Source organism: Amborella trichopoda, chromosome 6, assembly GCF_054954075.1.
Source record: "Amborella trichopoda isolate Santa Cruz 75 chromosome 6, AtrichopodaSantaCruz75HAP2 v2.0, whole genome shotgun sequence".
Taxonomy (NCBI): Eukaryota; Viridiplantae; Streptophyta; class Magnoliopsida; order Amborellales; family Amborellaceae; genus Amborella; species Amborella trichopoda.
The window spans coordinates 5569941-5597355 of NC_142341.1; the positions used below are offsets into that span (position 1 = coordinate 5569941).

Genomic DNA, 27415 nt, shown 5'->3' on the forward strand with positions numbered 1-27415 from the left:
CATCTTGTTTTTGGGCCGTCAGTTTTCAAGATTTTAAGTTTACGTAGATCTGCTCGATCTACATTATTTTTGAAACATTAAATTTTATAATTAAACATATATATATTAAAGCTATTACAAAGATTTTCAGTATTAAAACCACATTTCTCAATACTATTTGAAGGTGTGTTTTACTTTGATTGTTTAGAGCTTCGGGTCTATACAAACCTCAACCCACGCCCAAGTTCAACAAATAGGGCTACAGGAAAGTGCGTCCAACGGTACAGACGGCCGTGACTGTACGTACTATAAAGATACACTGCGTGCATGGGGACCACGCATCGGGACAAAGGGTCCAAAGCGAAAGCGGGATGGCGGGTGTCATTCTGGCAAATAGTTGGGTTGGAGAGAGAGAGAGGAATTTCCTTTTTCCACCAGTGTCTTTGATCAAGCTCTAATGGCTTCTTCGTCTTTTTCCCTTGCGAAGTTCTCTGTGTTCTTCACTTTCTCTCTCTACATCTGCATCTCTGTACCAATCGCGATAGCGAATTACAGTCCCTACGCTGCTTTGATCAGCTTCGGCGATTCACTTGCTGATACTGGCAACAGTCTTCTCTATCCACATGGCAATCTCCTTCCTATTGCCCACTGGCCCTATGGAGAGACCTTCTTTCACAAGCCAACTGGTCGCCACTCCGATGGCAGATTGGTCGTCGATTTCTTCGGTACTTTCTCTCTCTTCCCTTTAACTTTTCGCTTTTCCCCTTTATTCCTTTAAACAAAAAGTTTATATAAGGTTGCAACATTTTAAAAATCCATCATAAAAAATTGTAAGGATGTTGGAAAACCCTCTAATTGATCATTTCGACACTTATGGATATGAAAAGAAAACTAGATTTTGAGGATGTGAAATTGTGTATCCTGCAATAAATTATTTGGACCATCCAATTTCAAGATTTTCATGCTATTATAGATTTACCTGATTTGAAGCAATTTTAAAATTTAAAAATTTCTAATTAGAGGTAAAAATAAATTATGAAGCCATCCTAAAAAAATTTTATATAAAAAGTGCATTTATTATAAACTTTAGAGGTATGTCTTAATTGGATTGGTTAAGGTTGCAGCCTTGTTTCATAAATTCTCAAGCCATCTCTCAACTCTTGTTTCATACTGGCCACTTCGGTATTTTCTCTCTCCTCCTTTCTCCCTTTTCTAGTTTTACTATAGGAATCACCTGCGTAGGTTTACTTTCCTTTCTTGCTTTGTGTTGTCCCTCTCTTTTTTTCAACCATTTTCTCTCTTTTCATTTATTTTTTCCGTAAAATTACAAACAACCTCAAGGATGTGAAATTGTGTATCCTGCAACAAATTATTTAGACCGTCCAATTTCAAGATTTTCATGCTATTATAGATTTACTTGATTTGAAGCAAATTTTAAAATTTAAAAATTTCTAATTAGAGGTAAAAATAAATTATGAAGCCATCCTAAAAAAATTTTATATGAAAATTGCATTTATTATAAACTTTAGAGGTGTGTCTTAATTGGATTGGTTAAGGTTGCAGCCTTGTTTCATAAATTCTCAAGCCATCTCTCAACTCTTGTTTCATACTGGCCACTTCGGTATTTTCTCTCTCCTCCCTTCTCTCTTTTCTAGTTTTACTATAGGAATCACCTGCGTAGGTTTACTTTCCTTTCTTGCTTTGTGTTGTCCCTCTCTTTTCTTCAACCATTTTCTCTCTCTTCATTTATTTTTTCCGTAAAATTACAAACAACCTCAAGGATGTGAAATTGTGTATCCTGCAACAAATTATTTAGACCGTCCAATTTCAAGATTTTCATGCTATTATAGATTTACTTGATTTGAAGCAATTTTAAAATTTAAAAATTTCTAATTAGAGGTAAAAATAAATTATGAAGCCATCCTAAAAAAATTTTATATGAAAATTGCATTTATTATAAACTTTAGAGGTGTGTCTTAATTGGATTGGTTAAGGTTGCAGCCTTGTTTCGTAAATTCTCAAGCCATCTCTCAACTCTTGTTTCATACTGGCCACTTCGGTATTTTCTCTCTCCTCCCTTCTCTCTTTTCTAGTTTTACTTTAGGAATCACCTGCGTAGGTTTACTTTCCTTTCTTTCTTTGTGTTGTCCCTCTCTTTTCTTCAGCCATTTTCTCTCTCTTCATTTATTTTTTCCGTAAAATTACAAACAACCTCAAGGATGTGAAATTGTATATCCTGTAACAAATTATTTGGACCGTCCAATTTCAAGATTTTCATGCTATTATAGATTTACTTGATTTGAAGCATATTTAAAATTTAAAAATTTATAATTAGAGATAAAAATAAATTATGAAGCCATCCTAAAAAAAATTTATATGAAAATTGCATTTATTATAAACTTTAGAGGTGTGTCTTAATTGGATTGGTTAAGGTTGCAGCCTTGTTTCATAAATTCTCAAGCTATCTCTCAACTCTTGTTTCATACTAGCCACTTCGGTATTTTCTCTCTCCTCCCTTCTCTCTTTTCTAGTTTTACTTTAGGAATCACCTGCGTAGGTTTACTTTCCATTCTTGCTTTGTGTTGTCCCTCTCTTTTCTTCAGCCATTTTCTCTCTCTTCATTTATTTTTTCCGTAAAATTACAAACAACCTCAAGGATGTGAAATTGTATATCCTGCAACAAATTATTTGGACCGTCCAATTTCAAGATTTTCATGCTATTATAGATTTACTTGATTTGAAGCAATTTTAAAATTTTAAAATTTATAATTAGAGATAAAAATAAATTATGAAGCCATCCTAAAAAAGTTTTATATGAAAATTGCATTTATTATAAACTTTAGAGGTGTGTCTTAATTGGATTGGTTAAGGTTGAAGCCTTGTTTCATAAATTCTCAAACCATCTCTCAACTCTTGTTTCATACTGGCCACTTCGGTATTTTCTCTCTCCTCCCTTTTCTCTTTTCTAGTTTTACTTTAGGAATCACCTGCGTAGGTTTACTTTCCTTTCTTGCTTTGTGTTGTCCCTCTCTTTTCTTCAACCATTTTCTCTCTCTTCATTTATTTTTTCCGTAAAATTACAAACAACTTCAAGGATGTGAAATTGTGTATCCTGCAACAAATTATTTGGACCGTCCAATTTCAAGATTTTCATGCTATTATAGATTTACTTGATTTGAAGCAATTTTAAAATTTTAAAATTTATAATTAGAGATAAAAATAAATTATGAAGCCATCCAAAAAAAAATTTATATGAAAATTGCATTTATTATAAACTTTAGAGGTGTGTCTTAATTGGATTGGTTAAGGTTGCAGCCTTGTTTCATAAATTCTCAAGCCATCTCTCAACTCTTGTTTCATACTGGCCACTCCGGTATTTTCTCTCTCCTCCCTTCTCTATTTTCTAGTTTTACTTTAGGAATCACCTGCGTAGGTTTACTTTCCTTTCTTGCTTTGTGTTGCCCCTCTCTTTTCTTCAGCCATTTTCTCTCTCTTCATTTATTTTTTCCGTAAAATTACAAACAACCTCAAGGATGTGAAATTGTATATCCTGCAAGAAATTATTTGGACAGTCCAATTTCAAGATTTTCATGCTATTATAGATTTACTTGATTTGAAGCAATTTTAAAATTTAAAAATTTATAATTAGAGATAAAAATAAATTATGAAGCCATCCTAAAAAAATTTTATATGAAAATTGCATTTATTATAAACTTTAGAGGTGTGTCTTAATTGGATTGGTTAAGGTTGCAGCCTTGTTTCATAAATTCTCAAGCCGTCTCTCAACTCTTGTTTCATACTGGCCACTTCGGTATTTTCTCTCTCCTCCCTTCTCTCTTTTCTAGTTTTACTTTAGGAATCACCTGCGTAGGTTTACTTTCCTTTCTTGCTTTGTGTTGTCCCTCTCTTTTCTTCAGCCATTTTCTCTCTCTTCATTTATTTTTTCCGTAAAATTACAAACAACCTCAAGGATGTGAAATTGTATATCCTGCAACAAATTATTTGGACCGTCCAATTTCAAGATTTTCATGCTATTATAGATTTACTTGATTTGAAGCAATTTTAAAATTTTAAAATTTATAATTAGAGATAAAAATAAATTATGAAGCCATCCTAAAAAAATTTTATATGAAAATTGCATTTATTATAAACTTTAGAGGTGTGTCTTAATTGGATTGGTTAAGGTTGAAGCCTTGTTTCATAAATTCTCAAACCATCTCTCAACTCTTGTTTCATACTGGCCACTTCGGTATTTTCTCTCTCCTCCCTTCTCTCTTTTCTAGTTTTACTTTAGGAATCACCTGCGTAGGTTTACTTTCCTTTCTTGTTTTGTGTTGTCCCTCTCTTTTCTTCAGCCATTTTCTCTCTCTTCATTTATTTTTTTCTGTAAAATTACAAACAACCTCAAGGATGTGAAATTGTGTATCCTGCAACAAATTATTTGGACCGTCCAATTTCAAGATTTTCATGCTATTATAGATTTACTTGATTTGAAGCAAATTTAAAATTTAAAAATTTATAATTAGAGATAAAAATAAATTATGAAGCCATCCTAAAAAAATTTTATATGAAAATTGCATTTATTATAAACTTTAGAGGTGTGTCTTAATTGGATTGGTTAAGGTTGCAGCCTTGTTTCATAAATTCTCAAGCCGTCTCTCAACTCTTGTTTCATACTGGCCACTTCTGTATTTTCTCTCTCCTCCCATCTCTCTTTTCTAGTTTTACTTTAGGAATCACCTGCGTAGGTTTAATTTTCTTTCTTGTTTTGTGTTGTCCCTCTCTTTTCTTCAGCCATTTTCTCTCTCTTCATTTATTTTTTCCGTAAAATTACAAACAACCTCAAGGATGTGAAATTGTATATCCTGCAACAAATTATTTGGACCGTCCAATTTCAAGATTTTCATGCTATTATAGATTTACTTGATTTGAAGCAATTTTAAAATTTTAAAATTTATAATTAGAGATAAAAATAAATTATGAAGCCATCCTAAAAAAATTTTATATGAAAAATGCATTTATTATAAACTTTAGAGGTGTGTCTTAATTGGATTGGTTAAGGTTGCAGCCTTGTTTCATAAATTCTCAAGCCATCTCTCAACTCTTGTTTCATACTGGCCACTTCGGTATTTTTTCTCTCCTCCCTTCTCTCTTTTCTAGTTTTACTTTACGAATTACCTGCGTAGGTTTACTTTCCTTTCTTGTTTTGTGTTGTCCCTCTCTTTTCTTCATCCATTTTCTCTCTCTTCATTTATTTTTTCCGTAAAATTACAAACAACCTCAAGGATGTGAAATTGTGTATCCTGCAACAAATTATTTGGACCGTCCAATTTCAAGATTTTCATGCTATTATAGATTTACTTGATTTGAAGCAATTTTAAAATTTAAAAATTTATAATTAGAGATAAAAATAAATTATGAAGCCATCCTAAAAAAATTTTATATGAAAATTGCATTTATTATAAACTTTAGAGGTGTGTCTTAATTGGATTGGTTAAAGTTGCAGCCTTGTTTCATAAACTCTCAAGCCGTCTCTCAACTCTTGTTTCATACTGGCCACTTCTGTATTTTCTCTCTCCTCCCTTCTCTCTTTTCTAGTTTTACTTTAGGAATCACCTGCGTAGGTTTAATTTTCTTTCTTGTTTTGTGTTGTCCCTCTCTTTTCTTCAGCCATTTTCTCTCTCTTCATTTATTTTTTCCGTAAAATTACAAACAACCTCAAGGATGTGAAATTGTATATCCTGCAACAAATTATTTGGACCGTCCAATTTCAAGATTTTCATGCTATTATAGATTTACTTGATTTGAAGCAATTTTAAAATTTTAAAATTTATAATTAGAGATAAAAATAAATTATGAAGCCATCCTAAAAAAATTTTATATGAAAAATGCATTTATTATAAACTTTAGAGGTGTGTCTTAATTGGATTGGTTAAGGTTGCAGCCTTGTTTCATAAATTCTCAAGCCATCTCTCAACTCTTGTTTCATACTGGCCACTTCGGTATTTTTTCTCTCCTCCCTTCTCTCTTTTCTAGTTTTACTTTACGAATTACCTGCGTAGGTTTACTTTCCTTTCTTGTTTTGTGTTGTCCCTCTCTTTTCTTCATCCATTTTCTCTCTCTTCATTTATTTTTTCCGTAAAATTACAAACAACCTCAAGACTAGGTTTTGTACAAGTTACTTCCAACCAAATTTTTTTCACTATTTTTTCCAAAATAAACTTTTCGAACAAATACCCCCAAATACTTTTTTGTTTACAAAAATACCATTTTGAATTCATAAAACTTTAAAAAAAAATTACATATCGACCATATTGGGATCAAATACAAAATAGAAATTCTCAAATTACAGAGGCAAACCGCCCCCATGCCTCTTTTTTTCCCTCAAGTTCTAGACATGTGAGTTTTTTTGCATTTAAATTATAAGAACCCCACATCATCATCCTTAAACCCTCCCCCTCTCTCTCTCTCTCTCTCTCTCTCTCTCTCTCTCTCTATATATATATATATATATATATATATATATATATATATATATATATATATATATATATATATATATATATATATATATATATATATATATATATATATAGGCATGTGAGTTTGGATTGGGCTAGAAGTTCATCGTTTTGTTAGCCAAACTTACGATATCTTTTGAAAGTTAACCTTATCATTTTTCACTATATCTAAAAATGTTTTTTTTTTATCAATAAATTATATATTTTACTTTTGATTAACGGCCAATAGTGCCTTTAGACCAAATGTTACTACGTCATGGGCTACTTTTATTAAGCGTCTAAAAATATTAAGTACATTAAGTAAATACTATATGTATAAGAGTACCCTAACAAAACCCTTAATCAAATTACATGTCAAAAGCAGCGTCTAACAAAGCACATCACTAGGGTAGATTGTCCACCCCCAATTTGGATCAACGATTCATATCATTCTTGGATTGTCTGGATTGGTGATTCAAAAATCAAATAAAATAAAATAAAAATTAAACTTAGTTTTAATATTTTGAAAGATTGTTTACTGCATGAGTGTGCCTCAGGACCTGTCGGGTTGGAACGCAATTTTAGATTTAGAAATATGGTTTATTGTATGAGTATACCTCAAAACCAATATAATGAAAAATGCGCACTTTTTCTGGAGCACATTGATACGTTTATAGGAAAGGGGCTGGGGTCGTGGTGGTAGCATCCCCACACTCAGTTATCATATTGTGGGATCCACTCCTACGGTGAGCAACTGTATTTCTGTATAATTGAGCCTTATGCCCTATGAAGATGAATTATTGAAGTTATCATATATGTGAACAAGAACCACAATTTATAGGGGTCACACAATTGTATATTACTAAAGAAACTAATATATGTAACACCTTCTTAATAAGGGTACACATAAAAGAAAGGAAAATATAGTTCCTAAACATCAGGTTTCTATATTTTCCACACACTCTCTCAAACTCAATATGCATTAAGAGATAGCAACTTAAGTTTGGACAACTGAAAGCAGCATTAGTAACAAAGCAGGAACATAAGAAGCTTGAGCAGATGCAAATTAACGATCCTCATAAACCGACATATCAAACAATCTCGTATAACAGCAAATCAACAAGCATTCGGAACAGATATGATCAAGCACAGGATGGAGTAACATAAAACTTGATCATCAACCAGGATCGAAAAATTCGATCATCTAACATGAGGCACTTGGAAGAGCTAACAGAAATCAGCGGCAGATCAACAATCACAGTTGGACCTTACATTCGGAGTTAAGAATGGAAAGATTCAAAACAAATCAGAGAGTCGAAATACAACTCAGCAGACAGATTCGAAACATGACTCGGTAGAAAGACAAAAATAGATTAGATATAAATACTAAGCAGAGAAAGAGTTGTACCGAAGGCTCGAACATAAGGCCTAAACTGATGAGAGAGAAGTACCACAAGAAGAATGAAATACATATAAGATAAGCTACCGAGTAGAGAACAGAAGGCCCAAACAAGATCGCAGAGGGAAAAAAAATCCTAGAGAGAGCGAGAAGATAGTATGGTCCCTGTAGAGCAAAAACGAATATCCAAGCCTAAGAGAAAATAAATAGTTGTTGTATATTTTTACTTGATACAATCTTTCATTAACAAGGGCGAGCCCCTTAGTTTTGGGACTTATGGGCCACAACGGTGGCTAATAACCAACAACCTTAAAAGTCACATGCCCCATATATCAAAACAACCATATTTTACATCACATCCTATGTAATTTGATCCATACCCTTACAAATTTTTAAAAAATCAAACATTTATGAAGCCCAAGTGGAAAAAAAAGAAAAATCATGATTTTGAGCTTGTGCACTTTGTGGTCCAATACTTGTCCATTTCCTCAGCATCCCTACCAGGAATCCTCCCAGCTATGAGAGACCCCATTTACCCCAAAAAAAACAGAAAAAAAGAAAGAAAAGTGAAAACAATTTTTGTTCATATATTAGTAGGATAATTATACAATGAGATGAACACTTGGGATTAGAATTTAGATGAGCAAATGAACCATTAATCTCCAAATTGGGCCAACAAAATGTGGGGCCCATTTTTCTAATCACTTTGAACTTTGGATAACGGTGGACCCACATTTTTAGTTGGTGCCCATACTTTTCCAATGTGATTAATTGTCCTAATCATTCATGGCCGTATAATGATGGCCCAGGTAAGTCTACCTTATCTAAATATTTTAATTTGGGCTCCTTTGGTCATTTTCTTATTAGCTTATTGATTTATTTTTATTTTTATTTTAGAAGAATTCCTTATAGGGTGCAATTTGTATAGGGCCGAGGCCCTAACCAATCAAAGTAAGGTACACGTCCAAATAGTTCGGAAAAATATTGTTTTATTACTGGAAATCTTTATGATGGTTTAAAAAATTGTTTTTTTCTCTAACTTTAAAATATAAAGCTTTAAAAATAATGTTTATCGAGTTGATCCATGAACAATTGAAAATTGACGGTCCAAAAACGTAATACAAGATGCATTATTTCCGAGGGTTGAAATCCATCTTTCTCATGTCTATACATCTTGACGTCGAAATGATCAATTTGAGGATTTTTGAACATCAAAACAACTTCTTTTAGTGAGTTTTTGAGATGTACCTTAATTTGATTGTTTAGGGCCTCGCCCTTATATAAACTTTTTCCTCTATATTATAGAAGTATCTAGTTCTCTTTTTCCTGTATATTATAGAAGTATCTAGTCCTCCTTTTATTGGACAATTATCATCAATATGCTGGTCCAATATTAAATGATGGAATTTACCTCAATAGTTTTTTTCAAAAATATTTGGGGGTAAGTTAACATAATTACTAGAAGATCCTGTTAGCAAAACTCTTTAATTATTTATTTTTTTAGAATTTTCGTTAGATAAGCAATGCCATGGAAATTATGCCTACATTAAGAATGTGGGCGAGATTCTACCCACCGTTGTGAGATGAGATGGGTGTTGGATTCCAGGGGGATGAAAAGTTATTAGAAATTGGACCCGGGCTTGTGTGGTTTGCATCGACATCTTCTTTCTTTTCTCTTTTTTTTTTTTTTTTTATTTTTTTATTTTTTTTTTTTACATATTTTTTATTTTTTTCAAATAGATTAAGAGTTGGTTTTTTGGTTGAGCAATTTTCAGAGGAGGGTTATCTTGGTCATTTCAGGAGATAAAGGGGATAGTTCATGTGGAGACGACAAATAGAAAAAAGGGAAATTTATTAAAATATACTTAAAAATTGAACTATTTAATGTTTTAACTCAGTGTTTTAATAAATGGCGAGTCAAACCGGACTCGCCCGGTTCAACTCGAGAACCGACACAGACCGTGCCAGTTCCAACACAAAACCGGGAACATACCGATTCTAAAGGAGGGTTATCTTGGTCAGTTCAAGAGATAAAGGGGATAGTTCATGTTGAGACGACAAATAGAAAAAAGGGAAATTTATTACAATATACTTAAAAATTGAACTATTTAACGTTTTAACCCAGTGCTTTAAAAAACGGCGAGTTAAACCAAACTCGCCCGGTTCGACTTGGGAATCGGCACAGACCGTGCCGGTTCCAACACAAAACCGAGAACCGCCCGGGTTCTAGAGTGGAACCGGCCGGTTTTAGAGTGGAACAGGCCGGTTCTAGAGTGGAACCGTCGGTTCCCATCCGGTTCATATATGTAACGCATGACACGCACGTGCGAGCGTGCCCCACACACACTCACATGTGCACACGTGTGTCCAAGCGCATGTGTTGAGGGTGCCCCACGCACACTCACACGTGCACACGTGTTAAACCAAACTCGCCCGGTTCGACTTGGGAATCGGCACAGACCGTGCCGGTTCCAACACAAAACCGAGAACCGCCCGGGTTCTAGAGTGGAACCGGCCGGTTTTAGAGTGGAACAGGCCGGTTCTAGAGTGGAACCGTCGGTTCCCATCCGGTTCATATATGTAACGCATGACACGCACGTGCGAGCGTGCCCCACACACACTCACATGTGCACACGTGTGTCCAAGCGCATGTGTTGAGGGTGCCCCACGCACACTCACACGTGCACACGTGTATCCAAGAGTACATGCGATCGTGCCCCCACGCACACTCACACGTGTGTCCAAGTGCACGTGCGTGCGTGCCCCACGCACGTGTTGAGGGTGCCCCACGCACACTCACACGTGCACACGTGTATCCAAGCGTACATGCGATCGTGCCCCCACGCACACTCACACGTGTGTCCAAGTGCACTTGCGAGCATGCCCCACGCACACTCACTTGCGTATATCCAAGCGCACGTATGAGGTTGCCTTAATATTTTTATACACATATTATAATTCATATTACATAGGTATTTATATACCAAAGTTGAATACCTATCTTTCGATGTGGGATAATTCCCAAACATCATTAAATGAAAACGAAATGTAAATATAGTCTATTAATCAGCAATTTATAATCACATGTAATTAGATGGCTTGGCAGTTATGACTTTGGTTTTTTTACTTGAGGTCCCAAGGTCGAATCGCATGTGTTGCATTTTTGTTGTATATATAGTGGTTGGTATAAATATAAATATTTTTGTTGTGTATATAGTGGTTGGTATAAATATAAATATTTTTGTAAATAATATAAAAGACATAAAAAAATGAAAAATAAAAAAATAATTTTTTATATAACACTTATTTTTTTTTTATATAGTGGTATAATTATTTTTGTAAATTATATGAAAGTTATAAAAAAAATAAAAATAAAAAAGTTTATTCTATTTGAAATCTCCATCTTTCTACTAACAATCTCTTTTACTAAATTTATTATAGAAACCTAAAAAATTAAATTTTTGAAAAATTGAAGTGTTATTTCCAAAATTTGTACGCATTTTATTAATTTTTACATTGATAACCAAATATTTTATTTTATTTATGAATTTTTACATTATAAATCATGTAATGTACTATTTTTCTTACATTTGTCAAAAATACATTTTAAATTAGATAATATTATAAAATATTTTTAATTTGTTATTATTTGTCTAATAAAATAATTATAAAATGTAAACTAATAATTATAAATTCAGTATATAATATTATAATTAGTGAGGTTGTAATAATTTTGGATTATAGTTAGTTAGGCTGTAATAGTTTGGGTTTTTTTAGCGGGTTAGGGTTTTTCGCCAAAACGAGATTTTAATGGCCATTGTTTCATTGATTAGTCTACTCTTTATAATAGTCCATATATAATTATATATTTTATCCATGATAATTCTATGATTTTTCTTTTATGTGATGCAAATTTAATAGTTAAAATAAGTTTATACAGGAAAAGAGCATCTAAATATTCACAAATTGATAAAAAAAATGAAAGTTAATAATGTAGTACCCTCATTTTTTATTGGATCCTAAAAAACAACATTTATAATGAATTTTAATAATTTTTTCGGATTTTTTTTGAAGCTTTAATCCGATCGATTCAGCCGATTCTCGATCCAGATCACCGATTCGTAGATCCGGATCGGTTTTTTAGGTGCCCGATCCGGGTCACCGATCCGCTTTTAAACCATTGTTTTAACCTATTAGTGATAGGGAAAAGTTTATATTGAGCTGAGGCTCTAAACAATTAAATTTGAGCCTATCTCAAAAATTTCACTAAAAGATATTGTTTTGATGCTCAAATTCATCATCTCGACATTAAGATGTATGAACATGAGAAAAAAATGGATTTTAAGTTTTGGAAATTATGTATTTTGTAACGCATTTTTTTACCGTCAATTTTCAAGAATTTCAAGTTTTCATAGATCTCTCTATCTACACTATTTTTCAAGCTTTAAACTTTATAAATAAAGACGAAAATATATTTTAAGGTTATCCAAAAGATTTTTAGTTTTGAAACTATATTTCTTGACACTATTTGAAGGTAGGCTCTATACAAACCGCACCTTAGTAATATGGTAAATCAAAACTCATATGTAATTTGATGGGCTATTTGAAATTTAATCAAAAGAACAATATTCTATTTAAAATTAGATATAAAAGATAAGGGTGAAACGTTAAATAATTTAAAATTTTACATACTAAGTTTACTCCGGCAAATTTTCCATTGAAAAAAACCTAAGAGGTTTCCAAAAAAAAATTGACCTTTCACCAAGAAGATTGAACATTCTTGCTATGAGGTCTTTTTTTATTGAGATTGTATATAATGAGACCTTTTACCTTCGGTGCAAGGAGATCACAATTACCTATGACCATCTAATGCGAAATCTGATAGCTTGGGAGTGTCTCAAACTTCGACAATATTTTTTTTTTTAACTTTGAGCTTAGTCAATGGAATGATTCAGCCACTGAATTTTACATCCAATAGTCAAGATTATCTGCGACCACCTTGTACCAACAATAAATGGTCTCATTGTATATTGTTTCTTTTTTATTAGCAAATTCATTCTACATAGTTCCATATTATATTTTAGAGAAAATTACATACATATCCGTTATACTTTACGTTATTACGGATGTACCAAATAGTTTTCGTTATTACATGTCTGTCTATTTTTACCTTTTATAACGTAATTTTTTTAAAAAGATGACTTTACTTTCTTAAGGTTTCTAGAATTTCGCAGTCACATGTTCGGATGTTGGCAATGCAAGCTTTCATAAATGTGACTGATATTGTTCAACAACTAAAAATTCATTGAATTCGGATGTTGACCAATTCGAAAAACCCTTCAATTCGGTTCTTCAACACCCAAAAAAAAGATAGAGTCATCTTCTTTTCAAATTTATATTATGAAAGGTAAAAAAAAGACAAATATATAATAACAGAACTATTCGGTACATCTATAATAACACAAAAATATAACGAATATATACGTAATTTTTCGTATATTTTATTAGACTGCAAGTGCCGGACCTAGACTAAGTGCCATCAAATTTGACAAAGCCTATTGGTTGGTTGAAGAAGGTGACAATTACAATAAGGGTGCCGTTTGTATAAAGCAAAGGCTTTGAACAATCAAAGTACAACACATATTTAAATAGTGTCGAGAAATGTGGTTTTAACATTGAAATTTTTTGTAATAGCCTTAAAATAGATTTTCATTTTGAATTATAAATGCTTAAAAAATAGTGGAGATATATGAAAACTTGAAAACCTTGAAAATTGACGGTCTAAAAATGTGTCATAAAATGCACTATTTTTAAAACTTGAAATCTATTTTTTCTCATGTCCATGCATCTTGATGTCGACATGATCAATTTGAGGATATTTGGGCATCAAAATAACCTCTTCCAGTAAAATTTTAACGAGGCTCTAATTTGATTGTTTAGAGTCTCGGTTCTATATAAACTTTCTCCTTTTAAAAGTCGTAAATCATTAGTGGTATTTATATAAGGTCGAAAATAAACGAGGCAATAATGAAGATCGCAAAACAATAATGACGATCTTAGAACGAAAGTTGGAAAACTTTGACTTTCTTAATCTTAGGTGGACCCTTTAATATTTGTACATGCATTTTGTATCTTAATCCTTGGTGGATCCTTTATTTTTTGAATTTTTAAAAGGGGAATGGGACTCTCCTTCCGTATCAAACTCTATCAATCGAAATCCAAAGAAAATATATCAGAATTGAAAACATGCCAATATTGTGATGGCCTTTTGGTCTGTCAACGCCCCTCTAACATGGCGATAGAGATATATGTAGAGAGAGAGCGATTTCATTACAAAGCCCCTCTCCTGCAAAATCAATTTAGGAGTGAGAAAGCATTTTCTCCCCTGCAAAATCAAACTCCCATTCTTTTGCCATTTCCTTTCATCAAGAACTCATGGCGTCCATGAGATTCTATCTCTTCTTTGGTTTCTCTCTCTACAGCTGCCTATTCGAGGCTAAGGCCGAGTCTTATGCTGCTTTATTCAGCTTTGGTGATTCACTTGCTGATACCGGGAACACGCTTCTCTCTCTAAATGGCGGGTCCTCTCCAACTGGCCGCCTTCCTTATGGAGAGACCTTCTTTCATAGGCCTACTGGTCGCTTCTCTAATGGCCGCTTGGTCGTCGATTTCTTTGGTATTTTCTCTCTCCTAATTTCTCTTTCTCTCACCTATACTCTCTCCATCCATCCCATTTTGGGTTTCTCTCGATTGTTTTTTTTTTTTTTTGAGTTTTTTTTTTTTTTTTAATAAGGCGATGCCTTAAGCTTTAAAGCACTGCCCTACTAAAAAAAAAATTTAAAAAGAACTAAAAAACGTCAAAATTCAGGCTGACCGAACACTGCCCTACTAACAAAAAATTAAAAATAATTAAAAAAATCAAAATTCAGGATGACCGAGAGACAATTTAAAAAAAAAAAAAAAAAAAAGGAAGGAGTAACCAACCCTCTATTGTAATTTTCACCTAAAAGTGAAGCATTTCATATTTTTTCAAAAATTTTAGGGACCCCTATGTAAATCGCTCTTAGCTTTATACAATTTGCTTATGTACTAACACCTAGGTGTTTTATTTGATTTGAAAATAATGCTCAGCGCAAGCGTTGGGTGTGCCTCTCCTTCCACCGTATCTTTCTACATTGGACGGTGGAGACGACTTCTCTAAAGGAGTGAATTTCGCGGTGGGGGGTGCCACGGCCCTTGATTCCTCTTATTTTATATCGAAAGGGTTTGAACAACATTGGACCAATTACTCTCTTGGTGTTCAGCTTGAGTGGTTCCACCAACTCCTACCTTCTCTTTGTAAACCATATTCTGGTAACACTCTCTCTCTCCCTCTAATTAATCCACAATTAATGACGGTTCAAAAAATAAAATATTTTCTCTCTCTCAAGATTGCTTAAAACATTTTCGAATGATTGCTTAAAACATCAATATCATGAAATGCACATTGTTTTCACCAAAGTTAAGTTGGATCGGTGATTCGGATCAAAAAATTGGCCAGATCGACCAACTTTATCCCATAAAAATTTTCAAAAAACAATGAAATTTCTTTAAAAATCTAGTTTATTGTGTTTACAAAGAAATTTGGCGTATTACATTATAGTTTTCATTGTTTTATCAAACTACCATGTTTGGTGGCGCAGTAATAGTCATATTTACCTTTGGATAAACAACTCTTTCATTACTTATTCAAACTCAATTTTTCCGTAGACAGAGAAAGAGAATGAAGTATTCAAAAATAAAAATTATATATTAAGAAGTTAAAGGTCCATAATAATCTTATCAAGTTGGACTGGAATCTCTACCAAAGTAAGAATGGCGTCTTTCAAAAATAGAGAGAGCAGAAATGGGCTAGAAACTATAATATGATATGTAAGAGAAGAAACAAAATGGGGCAGCCGATGGACTGTAGGATTATCCAGTGGAGAATCGGCGAGTGAAATCGACGATCCGGGAGGGAGACAGGCGGATCAATTGGAGAATCGGCAAGTGAAATCGACTATCCGGGAGGGAGATAGGCGGATCCTGATATATTATGAGATCGAGAATGGTTTTCAAAGAAAACACATTGCTTTTACCTAGAAACTGGACTCGAGCTCGAGTAGTTAGCAGTTGACTTCAATAATGTTACATCTCAGATTTAATTCCTACCGCGGGCATGCCCCAATTAAAAAAGAACATGTCGCTTTCACCCCTCTCTCTCTCTCTCTCTTTTTTTCCTTTTTATTTTACATAATTGCAAATTGTAGAGTGTCTCTCCCCCTCATTTTGTTTCTAACCACAGGCTGCAAAGAGTTTATGAAAAAAGCGATGTTCCTGGTGGGAGAGATAGGAGGTAATGACTGCAACTATGCCTTCGCCCGAGGGAACAGCACTGAGGAGGTCAAGGCTTTTGTGCCTGACATCATTGACACGATCATGAAAGCTGCCTCGGTAATGACTATTTATTCACTTTCCACTGCTCTAAAGATGAGAATCCAAACAGTTTTTGCAAGAAAAAATATATTACACAAACAATTCTAATTTGGCTGTGCAATTTAAAATTTTTAATTACCCTATCAAGATTCAAAAGCAGAAAAATATAAAAGGAACAAGGAGGTCAATATTATCTATAACTATTTAATGTAAAATCTGGCAGATTGGTACTTCACAAAGTTTATAAAATGTTTTTTTGAATTTTGAACCTGATCAATAGAAACAAGTACCTAATTTTACATCCAATCATCAGAATCAATTGTTACCTTCATGTACCAAATATATATGGTCTTATGGAATACTTTTCCTTTTCAAAAAGGGTGTGGTTTGTATAGAGCCTAAGCTCTAAACAATCAAATTAGAGCCTACTTTCAAATAGTATCGAGAAATGTGGTTTCAATGTTGGAAATCTTTGTGATAGCCTTAAAATGTATTTTCATTTTTATTTATAAATTTTAAAGCTTTAAAAATAGTATAGATCGACAGATTTATGAAAACTTGAAAATTGATTGTCCAAATTTTTTTTACAAAATATACTATTTCCAAAACTTGAAATCCTTTTTTTTTTTTTCTCATGTCCATGCATCTTGATGTCGAGATGATCAATTTGAGCATCAAAACAACCTCTTCTAGTGAAATTTTTGAGGTAGGCTCTTATTTGATTGTTTAGAGCCTCGGCTCTATATAAACTTTTCCCTTTCAAAAATACATACATTATATTTGTTTAGGGTTGGAAACTCTAAATAAGCACGGGCATTTCCGGAATTTGATACACCTTTTACAAATAAGGGTACTCCTACCATTTGGTTGGGGACTCTTAGGAGTACCAATTATTAAAATGTCTCTGCTTGATCAGGGTTTCGTTCACTGAATAGGGGCAATTAAGATATTTTTGAAGGTTTCTTATGCCTTTCTTTTTTTGAGATGATACATGAGTAATGAAACTTAAAATGTAAACCCTCTAACTTAATCGGTATGGAAAGTTTTTTATGTTAGGGAGGTCAACTATTGAAACAAGTTTTCTACTTAAGCAACTGATTGAGAAGTTTAGGATGAAAAGAAAAGACCTCCACATGGTATTTATTGATTTAGAGAAATAATATGATAGTGTACCTAGAGATTTAATATGATGGGTATTAGAAAAAACAGGAGTCACCAAAAGCTATATTGACACAGTGAGAGAGCACTAACTAGTGTGATATACTGCTAATATATGTTCTCAATTTAACTTCACTCATTCAACTTAAACGCGGGCATTCATTAATGAAAGTTTTGAGACCCCAGTTATATCAGATAATCTTCCAATCGGGTGCAGCACTGCGTATTTAACCATATTCCAAACACAAGACAAACAAGAATATGACCATCGACATATGCAGTGCTATTCTAATCACTCTAGTCCATAGAATTACTATGGTCATATGGATCCATATTCCAAACACAAGACAAACAAGAATATGACCATCGACATATGCGGTGCTATTCTAATCACTCTAGTCCATAGAATTACTATGGTCATATGGATCACAATATACCTTTTTTTTTATTACACCTTGTAGCTGTGCTTAAAAAGGCAACCGTATTTAGCTTTATAATGTTTTCTGTCCATAATTTGATCTCCAATTGATAAAAGCATTTGCTTAAACACAGATACTCATTAGTGAAGGTGCTGAGACTCTGATAATACCTGGAAACCTTCCAATTGGCTGCAGCACTATGTACCTTACACAACATCATACACTCGATAAGGGTCAATATGACCCCAATACTGGATGTTTGACACGCTTCAACGATTTCGCATGCTACTACAACTCGAAGCTTCAAGATGCCATTAAAGACATGAGAGTAAGGTTTCCCCAAGCCACCATCATCTATGCCGATTACTACAACGCTGCGATGCTTTTCTTCGAATCCCCAGGATTAATCGGTAACTTTTTAGCCATGTTCTCAAAATATCTGCAATTTCTTAGTGACATTCTTAGCAGTTTCTGTTTTGTTTTTTTGGTTAAAGATCCAACAATTTTTGTGGAGTACATAAATACTAAAGTAGGTTACAAACTAGGAGTCCCTCACTATATCATTGGTTTCATATGAACAAATAGGGACATATTTACTGAAATTTCCTAAAGTTTAATCATAATTGATCTGAGAAACTTTCTTCCTCTTACGTATTTTCAATCACAACTCGCAAATAAAAGTTTCATCCCAAGCTAAAAGCATTACATAATCTAATTTTCCTCATGTTCATTGAGCCATGGATCTACAACCATATTTGCAGGTTTCCCTAAAGAGACAGTTCTCTCTGCCTGCTGTGGAGTTGGAGGCCAATACAACTTTGACCCTCGCCGTACGTGTGGCAAACCAGGGGCGACAGTGTGTGATGACCCATCCTTGTACACAAATTGGGATGGAATCCATCTCACTGAAGCTGCTTACAAAGTCATTGCGACCGCATTGCTTAGTGGAGAATTCACACATCCTCCGCTCAAGCTTGACCAGCCACGTTTTGAGACTGATCTAAATATGGTTGCCTAAGAATGACTTTAAAATCATATGAGAGGAAAACAAATGTAACCTACATCTCAATATGTAAATGGTGTTAGGTAACATGAAATACTATTTTTCCATTTGATAGACGATTTCTAACACTTACGGTAAAGTATGGATCAACTCAAACTTTAAGTCTCATGGTACCGGCGGAAAACCTTCTCTATAAGCGAAAACAAATGTAACGTACATGTCAATATGAAAAGGGTGTTTTATAACATAACATCAGTATTTTTCCAATTTTTAGGGCATTTCTAAAATTTAAGGCATGATATGGCTTGGCTAAAGTCAAAAATTTTGTATCATGCTGCCAGCAGGAAAGCTTCTCTATGGCCTTATAAGTGGGAAATTTACTTATTTCTGTCTCGGATAAGTAGAGCGAGACTACGAGTTTTTTGGGTGTATGTGCTTGACAACACATGTTTTCCCTGTTGGGCTGGGCCATATGCTGTGTCCAAGGTTTGGATTTGGGTTAAAGTTGATCTTTTTGTTGACAAAACTTTTTGATAACCTTTAAAAAAGGTTAAGAGAAGAAGCTGAACTTCTCACCATGTTTAAGCCTTTGTAAGCCTATTTGTAGCCTTTTTCTAAAGATTCCAATATTTTGTTGTGTCTTTAATAGCCAGATTTGGATCAACCTCTGACATTGGCTATTCGGATTTCAGACCTGATTTTTCGCCTCAGTTATAACATCAAAGCAAATCTTCACTGGAGTTATGATGGTAGAAAGTCTTTTCACCGCGATTGTGGTGTTACAAAGCCTTTTCTTCAGGGTCTCTCACTTTGGTTGTGATGTTAAAACATCTATTTGCTACGGTTATGGCACTACAATGCCGTTCGCCATGGTTTCTTTCTCCCACACCCTAAGTTCCTTGTCAAGTTTCACTCTTCTCAAGAGGTGTGTCAACACATGATTGCCATATTTCTTCCACCATTTCAATAGTTAATAGCTTTCACTGTAGTTATCCAAGATATTTCTGCATTTAAACCCATTTGAGATTGATTTTTAAGTTCATTCCCCTGTTTTAATTTTTTACGCAATTAACTTGCATCCATAACTGTTAAAACCTTTCTGTAAATTAAGATGTACTTACAGAACTGCAGTCATATTTGAACCAGATCAAGTATATTTACCCATGTCAAGTATATTTAAGGACAAATTAGCGCACGACATTGTCAAAGGCTTGGAATGTGCAACTTGAAGAATTCTACAAAAGACTTCATTGGGATCGGTTGTATTCTAAGGGTATTCTCATCACGACCTGATTGTGTTTTGGATTTTTCAAGTTGGCCATCAAATACCTTGAAATCAGCTAGAGCGTCTCATGCCTTTGGGTCCAAAAGTTGAAGGAAATGAGTTCTTTGTTTTTTAGCAAACTTCAAGTCTCCTTCAAAACTCGGTTATACCTTAGAGCGTTAAGTTTCATTTGGAACTTCTACTTATCAAAAAACATCCTAGGGTTTTCTCTCTATTCTAGGAACTGAATGCACTAATGCAGGCTGAGGGGCTATTAACAGATTCTGGGATCGAGGGCTTCAAATGAACAACTGCGCTGTATGGATCGATTTCGCAAGCCGAATTTGTATCCACTCTACTCAAACCTTGGTGCATGATGATTATGTTGTTGGTTGATACATTCAAACCTTAGTAGAGTCAGATAAAAGAGAATGAAGAAGGGGTTGGAAAGGAGGAGGCATCTTCATGTGCTTGTACTGCCATACAATTCATTCCTCCATAAGAGGAGTCTTTCGTTGCATTTATTGATATCCCCCATATCTGGAACCACAAGTATCAATCGATAAAAATGAAGTTTAGAGCCCATTACCCCACCACTAGGATCTAAGAGGAAAATCCGATACTGTTAGGATATAGATATCTCGGGTTCATATTGATATACATCATTATATATATACATATATATATCTTGATAATATTAGGTATCTAGAAGATAGAGACAAAGTTACTTGGTCATCAAGTTATCATACCATATTTATCTCCTCTAATTGTGTGATTGTCCTCTATATAGAGGTACTCATTGATGTAAACATTCATCCAAAATAGTGAAGACATAGCCGGTTGGGGTTTTGGATCCGTGGACATAAGGCTTCGGCCTGAACCACGTAAATGTTGTGTTCTCTCTCCATTCTCGATTCTATGCTCCCACAAATTCTAACATGGTATTAGAGCAAGAAAGATCCGATCTTTGTTGTTGCTCGTCCTTTTGTGATATTTGCCTCCACCATTTCCCTCATGATCTCTGTTGCTGCTCACGAATTCGTTGGTTCTCCAGATTCCTTAGAAAGCACAGCGCATAAGTCTTTTGTCTTTGCATTTTTATATGCATGCCTCTTTATGTATGAAGCCAAAGATCTCTGAAAAGTTTTAGCCTCGAGGTAAACATGCAGCATACGAATAACATATGCACCCTTTGTTGATGATTGATGTATTGTATTATGAGGAAATAGATCTACCAAGGTGGAGTCAAAGGGACGACTCTTGAAGGCCGTTAAAGTATCTGTACATGGGGTACTTTGGTAATTTGTACCATCTGCCTAGAACTATATATATTGTTGCGATGGGGGTTCTATTAGAGTTGAGGAAACAAAGGATATTTCTTTGTAATACGAAACAGAGAGAGGTATAAGGACGAGAGTCATTGTAACCAATTCTCCATTGCCAGTAAAGCAGCTATCATCTCCCAGTGGACATAGGCACGTTGCCGAACCATATATATCTTTGCATTGTACTTGGTTGCCTCTTTCTTTTATGTTTGTTTCTTCTTTCTTGTTTAGTGGATTGCTTTTCGATTCTACACCCTTCATATAGCTTATGGCAGCATGCAAATAACAGATGCACCCTTTATATAGCTTATGGCATCAAAGATTTTATCAACCTCACGAGCATGGTTTATCTCAACCTCTATGGGATGTGACTCTGCCAATCCATCCAGTCTAAGACCTCCAGTTATTTTGTCAAGAAATTGCATCCAAACATTCCAATCAGGAAACAAGGGGACCTTGACCAGTTTCTTTATGCCGTGAAAAATGGTTTTCATAGTTATCGTTATTAGCAACAACGATTTTCTCAAGAGACGTGTTGAACAACTTCTCAGCGCATCTTTTTAGCCATGACTTTGGGATCTCACAAGGAGTTGCAGCGCATCATGGAAAAAACAAATAAGTCCAATTGCAAAAAAAGAAAAAAAAAAGAAGTGGACAAGAAGAGAAAAATGAGTGGTATATTTTTTAAGATTTGGGCTACTGTCTAGAAGCCCAATTTCATTATATATATATATATATTACAAGTTGGGTACTTCTTTGCATCCACACCCAACTTGAGGGGGAAAGTATAGGAGATATGGAGATGAGATCAGTAGATATGAAGTCGACATCTCTAATGTACCCTCTATGTGGACAAGAACATCAGTTTCGCTATTCGAGCATTTTTCAGTTGTCTCACGCGTTATTTGCATTTTTTTAGTTGTCTCGCGTGTTATTTGCTTCTAGTGCCTCGCCATGTTGCAGAGTACTTCATCACACCATTGTTGTAGTGACATCGTCAAGAGGAACACATACATTCATGATTAACAGATTTTTTAAAGAGAAGTTTTCATAAATCTTCAGTGTTCGTTGCCACTTTATTTATCGCAGAGCCGTCTTTGTGCTACCTTTGTAGTACTTTTAGTGGTCTTTAAAGCAAGTTTGGTGATCACGTATCCAATATTACATATCTTCGCTCTTGCAGACTATTCAAATATGTCAGTGATAGCAATGCAAGTGTCTTTGGCAACTTTTTGGTTTCAAAACTCTAGTTCCAGTTTCAGTTTCAGTTTGATAATCGAATTTCTCGATCCTGGTTGATGATCAAGTTTTTCGTTACTTGATCCTGTTTTGATAATGGAGTTTTCCGTTGCTCTATCCTGTGTGATGATTGTCATGTTTTTTGTTACTCGATCCCTGATATTCCGAAGAAGAGATAAATAAATATCATTTTCTTTTAAAAAGAGAAAACCTCTAGAAAGAAAAGAAGCCTCCAAGAGATAAGATCTTCAGAGAAGAAAACTCTAAAGAGAGAAAGTCTCTAGAAGAAAATAGAGAGCCCAAAAAATGTTGTTTCTTGAAAGACCCTAGAGAGAGAAAGTCTCTAGAGAAAGTAGAGAGCCCAAGGTTGTTTCTTGAAAGACCATGGTAACCTGTGAAATTTATCATGGATTTAATCACTACTTGTTTTTTTTTTGACAACTTAGTATTGGTTAAACTCTAGCTGCTTTGTATCAAAGTATCTTAAGTTTGAGAGGGAGTGTTAGGATATGAATATCTCGGGTTCATATTTATATACATCATTATCGATATATATGTATATATCCCTTGATAATGTTAGGTATGTAGAAGATAGAGACCAAGTTATTTGGCCATCAAGTTATCATATCATACTTATCTCCTCTAATTGTGTGATTGTTCTCTACATATATAGGTACTCATTGATATAAACATTCATCCAAAATAGTAAAGATGTAGCCGGTTGGGGCTTTGGATCCATGGACGGAAGGCCTCGGCCTGAACTACATAAACGTTGTGTTCTCTCTCCATTCTCCATTTTATGCTCCCACAAATTCTAACATATACATCAATCATTACCATTTCATTGCATGGATCGTGGCAGGAATGAATGCTTGAGTGCTGGTGATGTGGGGAGCAGGATTTGAGATATTTCCAGTCGCAATAATCATTTAAAACTGCCACCCGTCCTTCAAGTCTTTTGGTTTTCCAAGGTGTAGTAATCTTGTTGAAGCTTCTACATAGTTCATAAGATACATGGGTCCTGGCCTTGATTTAGTCCATCAAATGTAGCTGGCACCTAGTTGGGCATGGTTCACCTACACCCGAGAATCAGGGTTGAGAATTTACACGGTTTGGATCCGAAACCCGAATTTCGAATCCTATCTGAATTTAGGTATGGTTCCGATGGGTTGGATGCAGATTCTAAAATTTGGATCCGAATAGCAATTTAGATAGGGTGTAGGTGTATCTAATCCGGATCTTACCTAGTTATTAAAATATTATATATTATTTTATAAATATAAAATAATCTTTTGGATCCGATGGGGCCCAAATCCATATTCGGATCTCATGTATATCTTTTGGATTTGGATCTGAATCCATATCCAAATAGTGTGGATCCTATCAGGTCCGGATCCAAATCCCATATATACTTTTTAGATCCGAATCAAGATGTCGGTGTATTCAACCCATTCTCACCCCCAACCGAGAGTCGCTATTTTCTAGCTACACGTAGCCTAGCATAACTCTAAACTAGCAAGTAATGATATTTCAGGACTAACTTTCCAACTCTTAATCGGATTGATGTGAAACGTGATCGGTCGGAATGCTGTTTCAAATCCTTACATAATGGTATGAGATTGGAATAAGAAAAGGTTCTAATAACATGGGTAAAAGTTTAAGTGAAGTTGGGTGTATACTGGGACTATTTGGTACTTTGGTGGTCACATAAATCTATGGGTAAGCTTCTACGGCTATGAAGGTTTCTCTGTTGATAGTTGAAACCCAAGCAATGATCATCTGATTCAAACCAGACTAAAACCAAGTGTCACATGCCAAGAAATTCATACTCTTCAAAACTCTGTGTCTCTTTTCTTATCCCTCTTTAGTTTAATCTCTATACGTGTAAAGTGAAAGATGCACTGGGGAGTATGAAAGAAGCGATTAAGTTTTTTTGGTGGTTGTAGTTTGTATGAGGTTGCAACCTTAAAAAATCAATTCAAGGTGTACTTCCAAATTTTATAATAAATATAATTTTGGCTTAAAAATTTTTTAGGATGGCTTAATAATTTATTTTCTCTCTGATTATAAAATCTTAAACTCCAAAATGATTCAAATCAAGTAGATTTCTAAATATTTGAAAATCATGAAAATGGACAATTTAGATAATGTGTTGCACGATACACTATTTTCAAGACTCGAAATATTTTTTTTCTTTTCATATTCATACATCTCAATGTCGAGATGATCAATTAGAGAGCTTTGCAATATTAAAACAACCTTTTATGATAGATTTTTTAGGCACACCTTAATTCTAGATCTAAGGTTGCAACCTTGTACAAACTGTTTCCTTTTTTTGGTAGGATTAAGCTAACTAATGAAAATAAATTACCAAGTACAAAAACTATGTACTTAGTAAAAGGGTACACCATTGCCCCGATAAAGTACGAAACTTTCGTCATTTTCAACGGGTGAAATGTGTTGGATTGGCATGAGCCTACCAAAGCACCAAAATTTAATTGCCCACTCTAGAAATATTCTACTGGAAATTAATCAAAGGGTTATGTTAGGATAGGGGTATTTATTTAATGAACTCAAAATTTTTTAACACTTATTACCATTATTTTTTGTACACGAGTGACACCTTTTGTCATTTGAAAGGGTAAAATAGATATTTCTACTAAAAATTAGTGGTATTTTATTAGTAGTTAAAAGCAATTGATGTTCCATGTGGGTGATGTCAATTTTTGTGTGAAAGATGTCATTCTCCACTATAGTTAATAAATATTTTTATTTTCATCAATAAATTTTACTTTACCTTTGATTAATCACAAATAGTGTCATTAGACAAAATGTTACTACATTGTAGGATAAAAGTTTTAAGTGTCCAAAAATGTTATGTAGATTAAAAAAATAATTCATGTATAGGAGTACCCTAATAAAACGCTTAATCAAATTGGATGTCAAAAGCACTATTTAAAAAAGTAGATCGATGGGGAGGATTGTTCACCCCCCATTCCAGTCCAGACTAGCTGGATCAGCGATTCAAATCGTTCTCAAATTACTTAGATTGGTGATCCAAAAACAAAATAAAATAAAAATATAAGTGTATGGGGGTAGGGATTTAATGGGGACAAAAACATTTGATAAACTCAAATAAAAAAAGAGAGAAAAAAAAAAAAAAAGAAAAAAAAAAAGAAGAATTTGGGTGGAAACGAACCGGGAACCCACACCATTGTCAAACCCGTTCGATAGTGATTTATCCTTCATCCAAATCGACGACCCATATTGAAAATCGCCAAGATTTTAAACTCTGGTCAAAAGTGATTCCATCATATCCATACATTATACATATTTTTTTCCTTTTTAATATATACATACTCATCTTCTTCAATTTCTTTCACTAAATACTTATTCCTCGTGAGGTCAGGTTAGAGTCTATTCAAACCTTGGAAATTACGCCCCACTTGCCCATTAACGAACTACCAAGAACCCACCCCTATTTTTCCGCAATGAAAGAAAGAGGGTAGGTCTACTTTCCTTGATTTTTTGGGGTATTTGAGCCTTTGACTTAATACCCCACAAAAACCACAACACGTCATGAGTGGACCAAATGCGAATAATTTCTTTGATAGGTTTTTTATTAGCAAATTCATTCTGCATAGTTCCATATCATATTTTATTTAGACTACAGTTGCCGGACCTAGACTGAGTGCCCCATCAAATTTGACAAATACCGTCCAAAATAAGGTGGATCCCATAGGTCAGAGATGTTTAAAAATTACATATGACATGCATGCTAATATATAAAAGGTGCGGTTTGTATAGAGCCTAGGCTCTAAACAATCAAATTAGAGCCTACCTTTAAATAGTATCCAGAATTGTAGTTTCAATACTGGAAAACTTTGTGATAGCCTTAAAGTATATTTTGATTTTTATTTATAAGTTTAAATCTTCAAAAATAGTGTAGATCGAGAGATCTATGAAAACTTGAAAATCATGAAAATTGACGATCCAAAAATACGTTACAAGATGCACTATTTCTAAAACTTGAAATCCATTTTTTTCTCATGTCCATGCATCTTGATGTCGAGATGATCAATTTGAGGATATTTGATCATCTAAACAACCTCTTCTAATGAAATTTTTGAAGTAGGCTTCAATTTGATTGTTTAGAGCCTCGACTCTATATAAACTTTTTTCATATATAAATAGCTAATGTGTAAATATACAATTGTATGTATACAAATATTAAGGGGTCCACCTAGGATTTAGAAATTCAAAGTTTGTAACTTTCTTCTTAAGATCTTCATTATTGCCTCCTTTATTTCCGACCTTATATAAATACCACTTGAGTTTCTTGATCCTTTCAATATGCGACATTTAAAATGTTTTGTGAGTATTCACTCAAAAAAAAAAAAACTTTTGTGAGTAAAATGCATTTTGGCATTGCAAATTTTTTATGGATTTTTGAGTGGAGGAGTGATACACTTCAACAGTATGTTGTTGAGATCATCATCATCAGGGAGGTGCCAAGGAAACCCAAAGTGCGAGCATGGATCACTTCACTGAGCATGGAAAGTAAGGAAATTATTATTTGAAAATGTGGAAGTTGCCAAATGAAAGGATTTGAAACTTAGTATCATTTGTGTAAAATTCTGGTCAAAAAATGGAAAATGTCAAATAGAAGGATTTG

General features: G+C 34.1%; 1 protein-coding gene across 3 annotated transcripts; it reads left to right on the forward strand.

Annotated features, from left to right (window-relative positions):
• The first annotated feature begins 370 nt into the window (after positions 1 to 370).
• LOC18434381 (GDSL esterase/lipase At5g45910) lies at positions 371 to 19068 on the forward strand. Of its 3 annotated transcripts, none has more exons than XM_088870604.1 (5): positions 371 to 704; positions 15010 to 15231; positions 16202 to 16350; positions 18043 to 18319; positions 18671 to 19068. In XM_088870604.1, the coding sequence occupies exons 1-5, from the start codon at positions 437 to 439 to the stop codon at positions 18925 to 18927; spliced, it is 1173 nt and encodes a 390-aa protein (XP_088726730.1). In that variant the 5' UTR covers positions 371 to 436; the 3' UTR covers positions 18928 to 19068. The 3 variants fall into 3 exon arrangements, with proteins under 3 accessions (XP_088726730.1, XP_011623529.2, XP_088726731.1); XM_011625227.3 differs by lacking the exon at positions 371 to 704 and adding an exon at positions 14019 to 14554; XM_088870605.1 differs by lacking the exons at positions 371 to 704; positions 15010 to 15231 and adding an exon at positions 14114 to 14554.
• Positions 19069 to 27415: the final 8347 nt, after the last annotated feature.

Bases quoted from the DNA above. Each gene is read 5' to 3' on its own strand.
- LOC18434381 (XM_088870604.1), top strand. From the start codon at position 437: ATGGCTTCTTCGTCTTTTTCCCTTGCGAAGTTCTCTGTGTTCTTCACT. The intron at 705-15,009 runs GTACTTTCTCTC...AATAATGCTCAG, and splicing joins ATTGGTCGTCGATTTCTTCG to CGCAAGCGTTGGGTGTGCCT. The intron at 18,320-18,670 runs GTAACTTTTTAG...CCATATTTGCAG, and splicing joins CGAATCCCCAGGATTAATCG to GTTTCCCTAAAGAGACAGTT.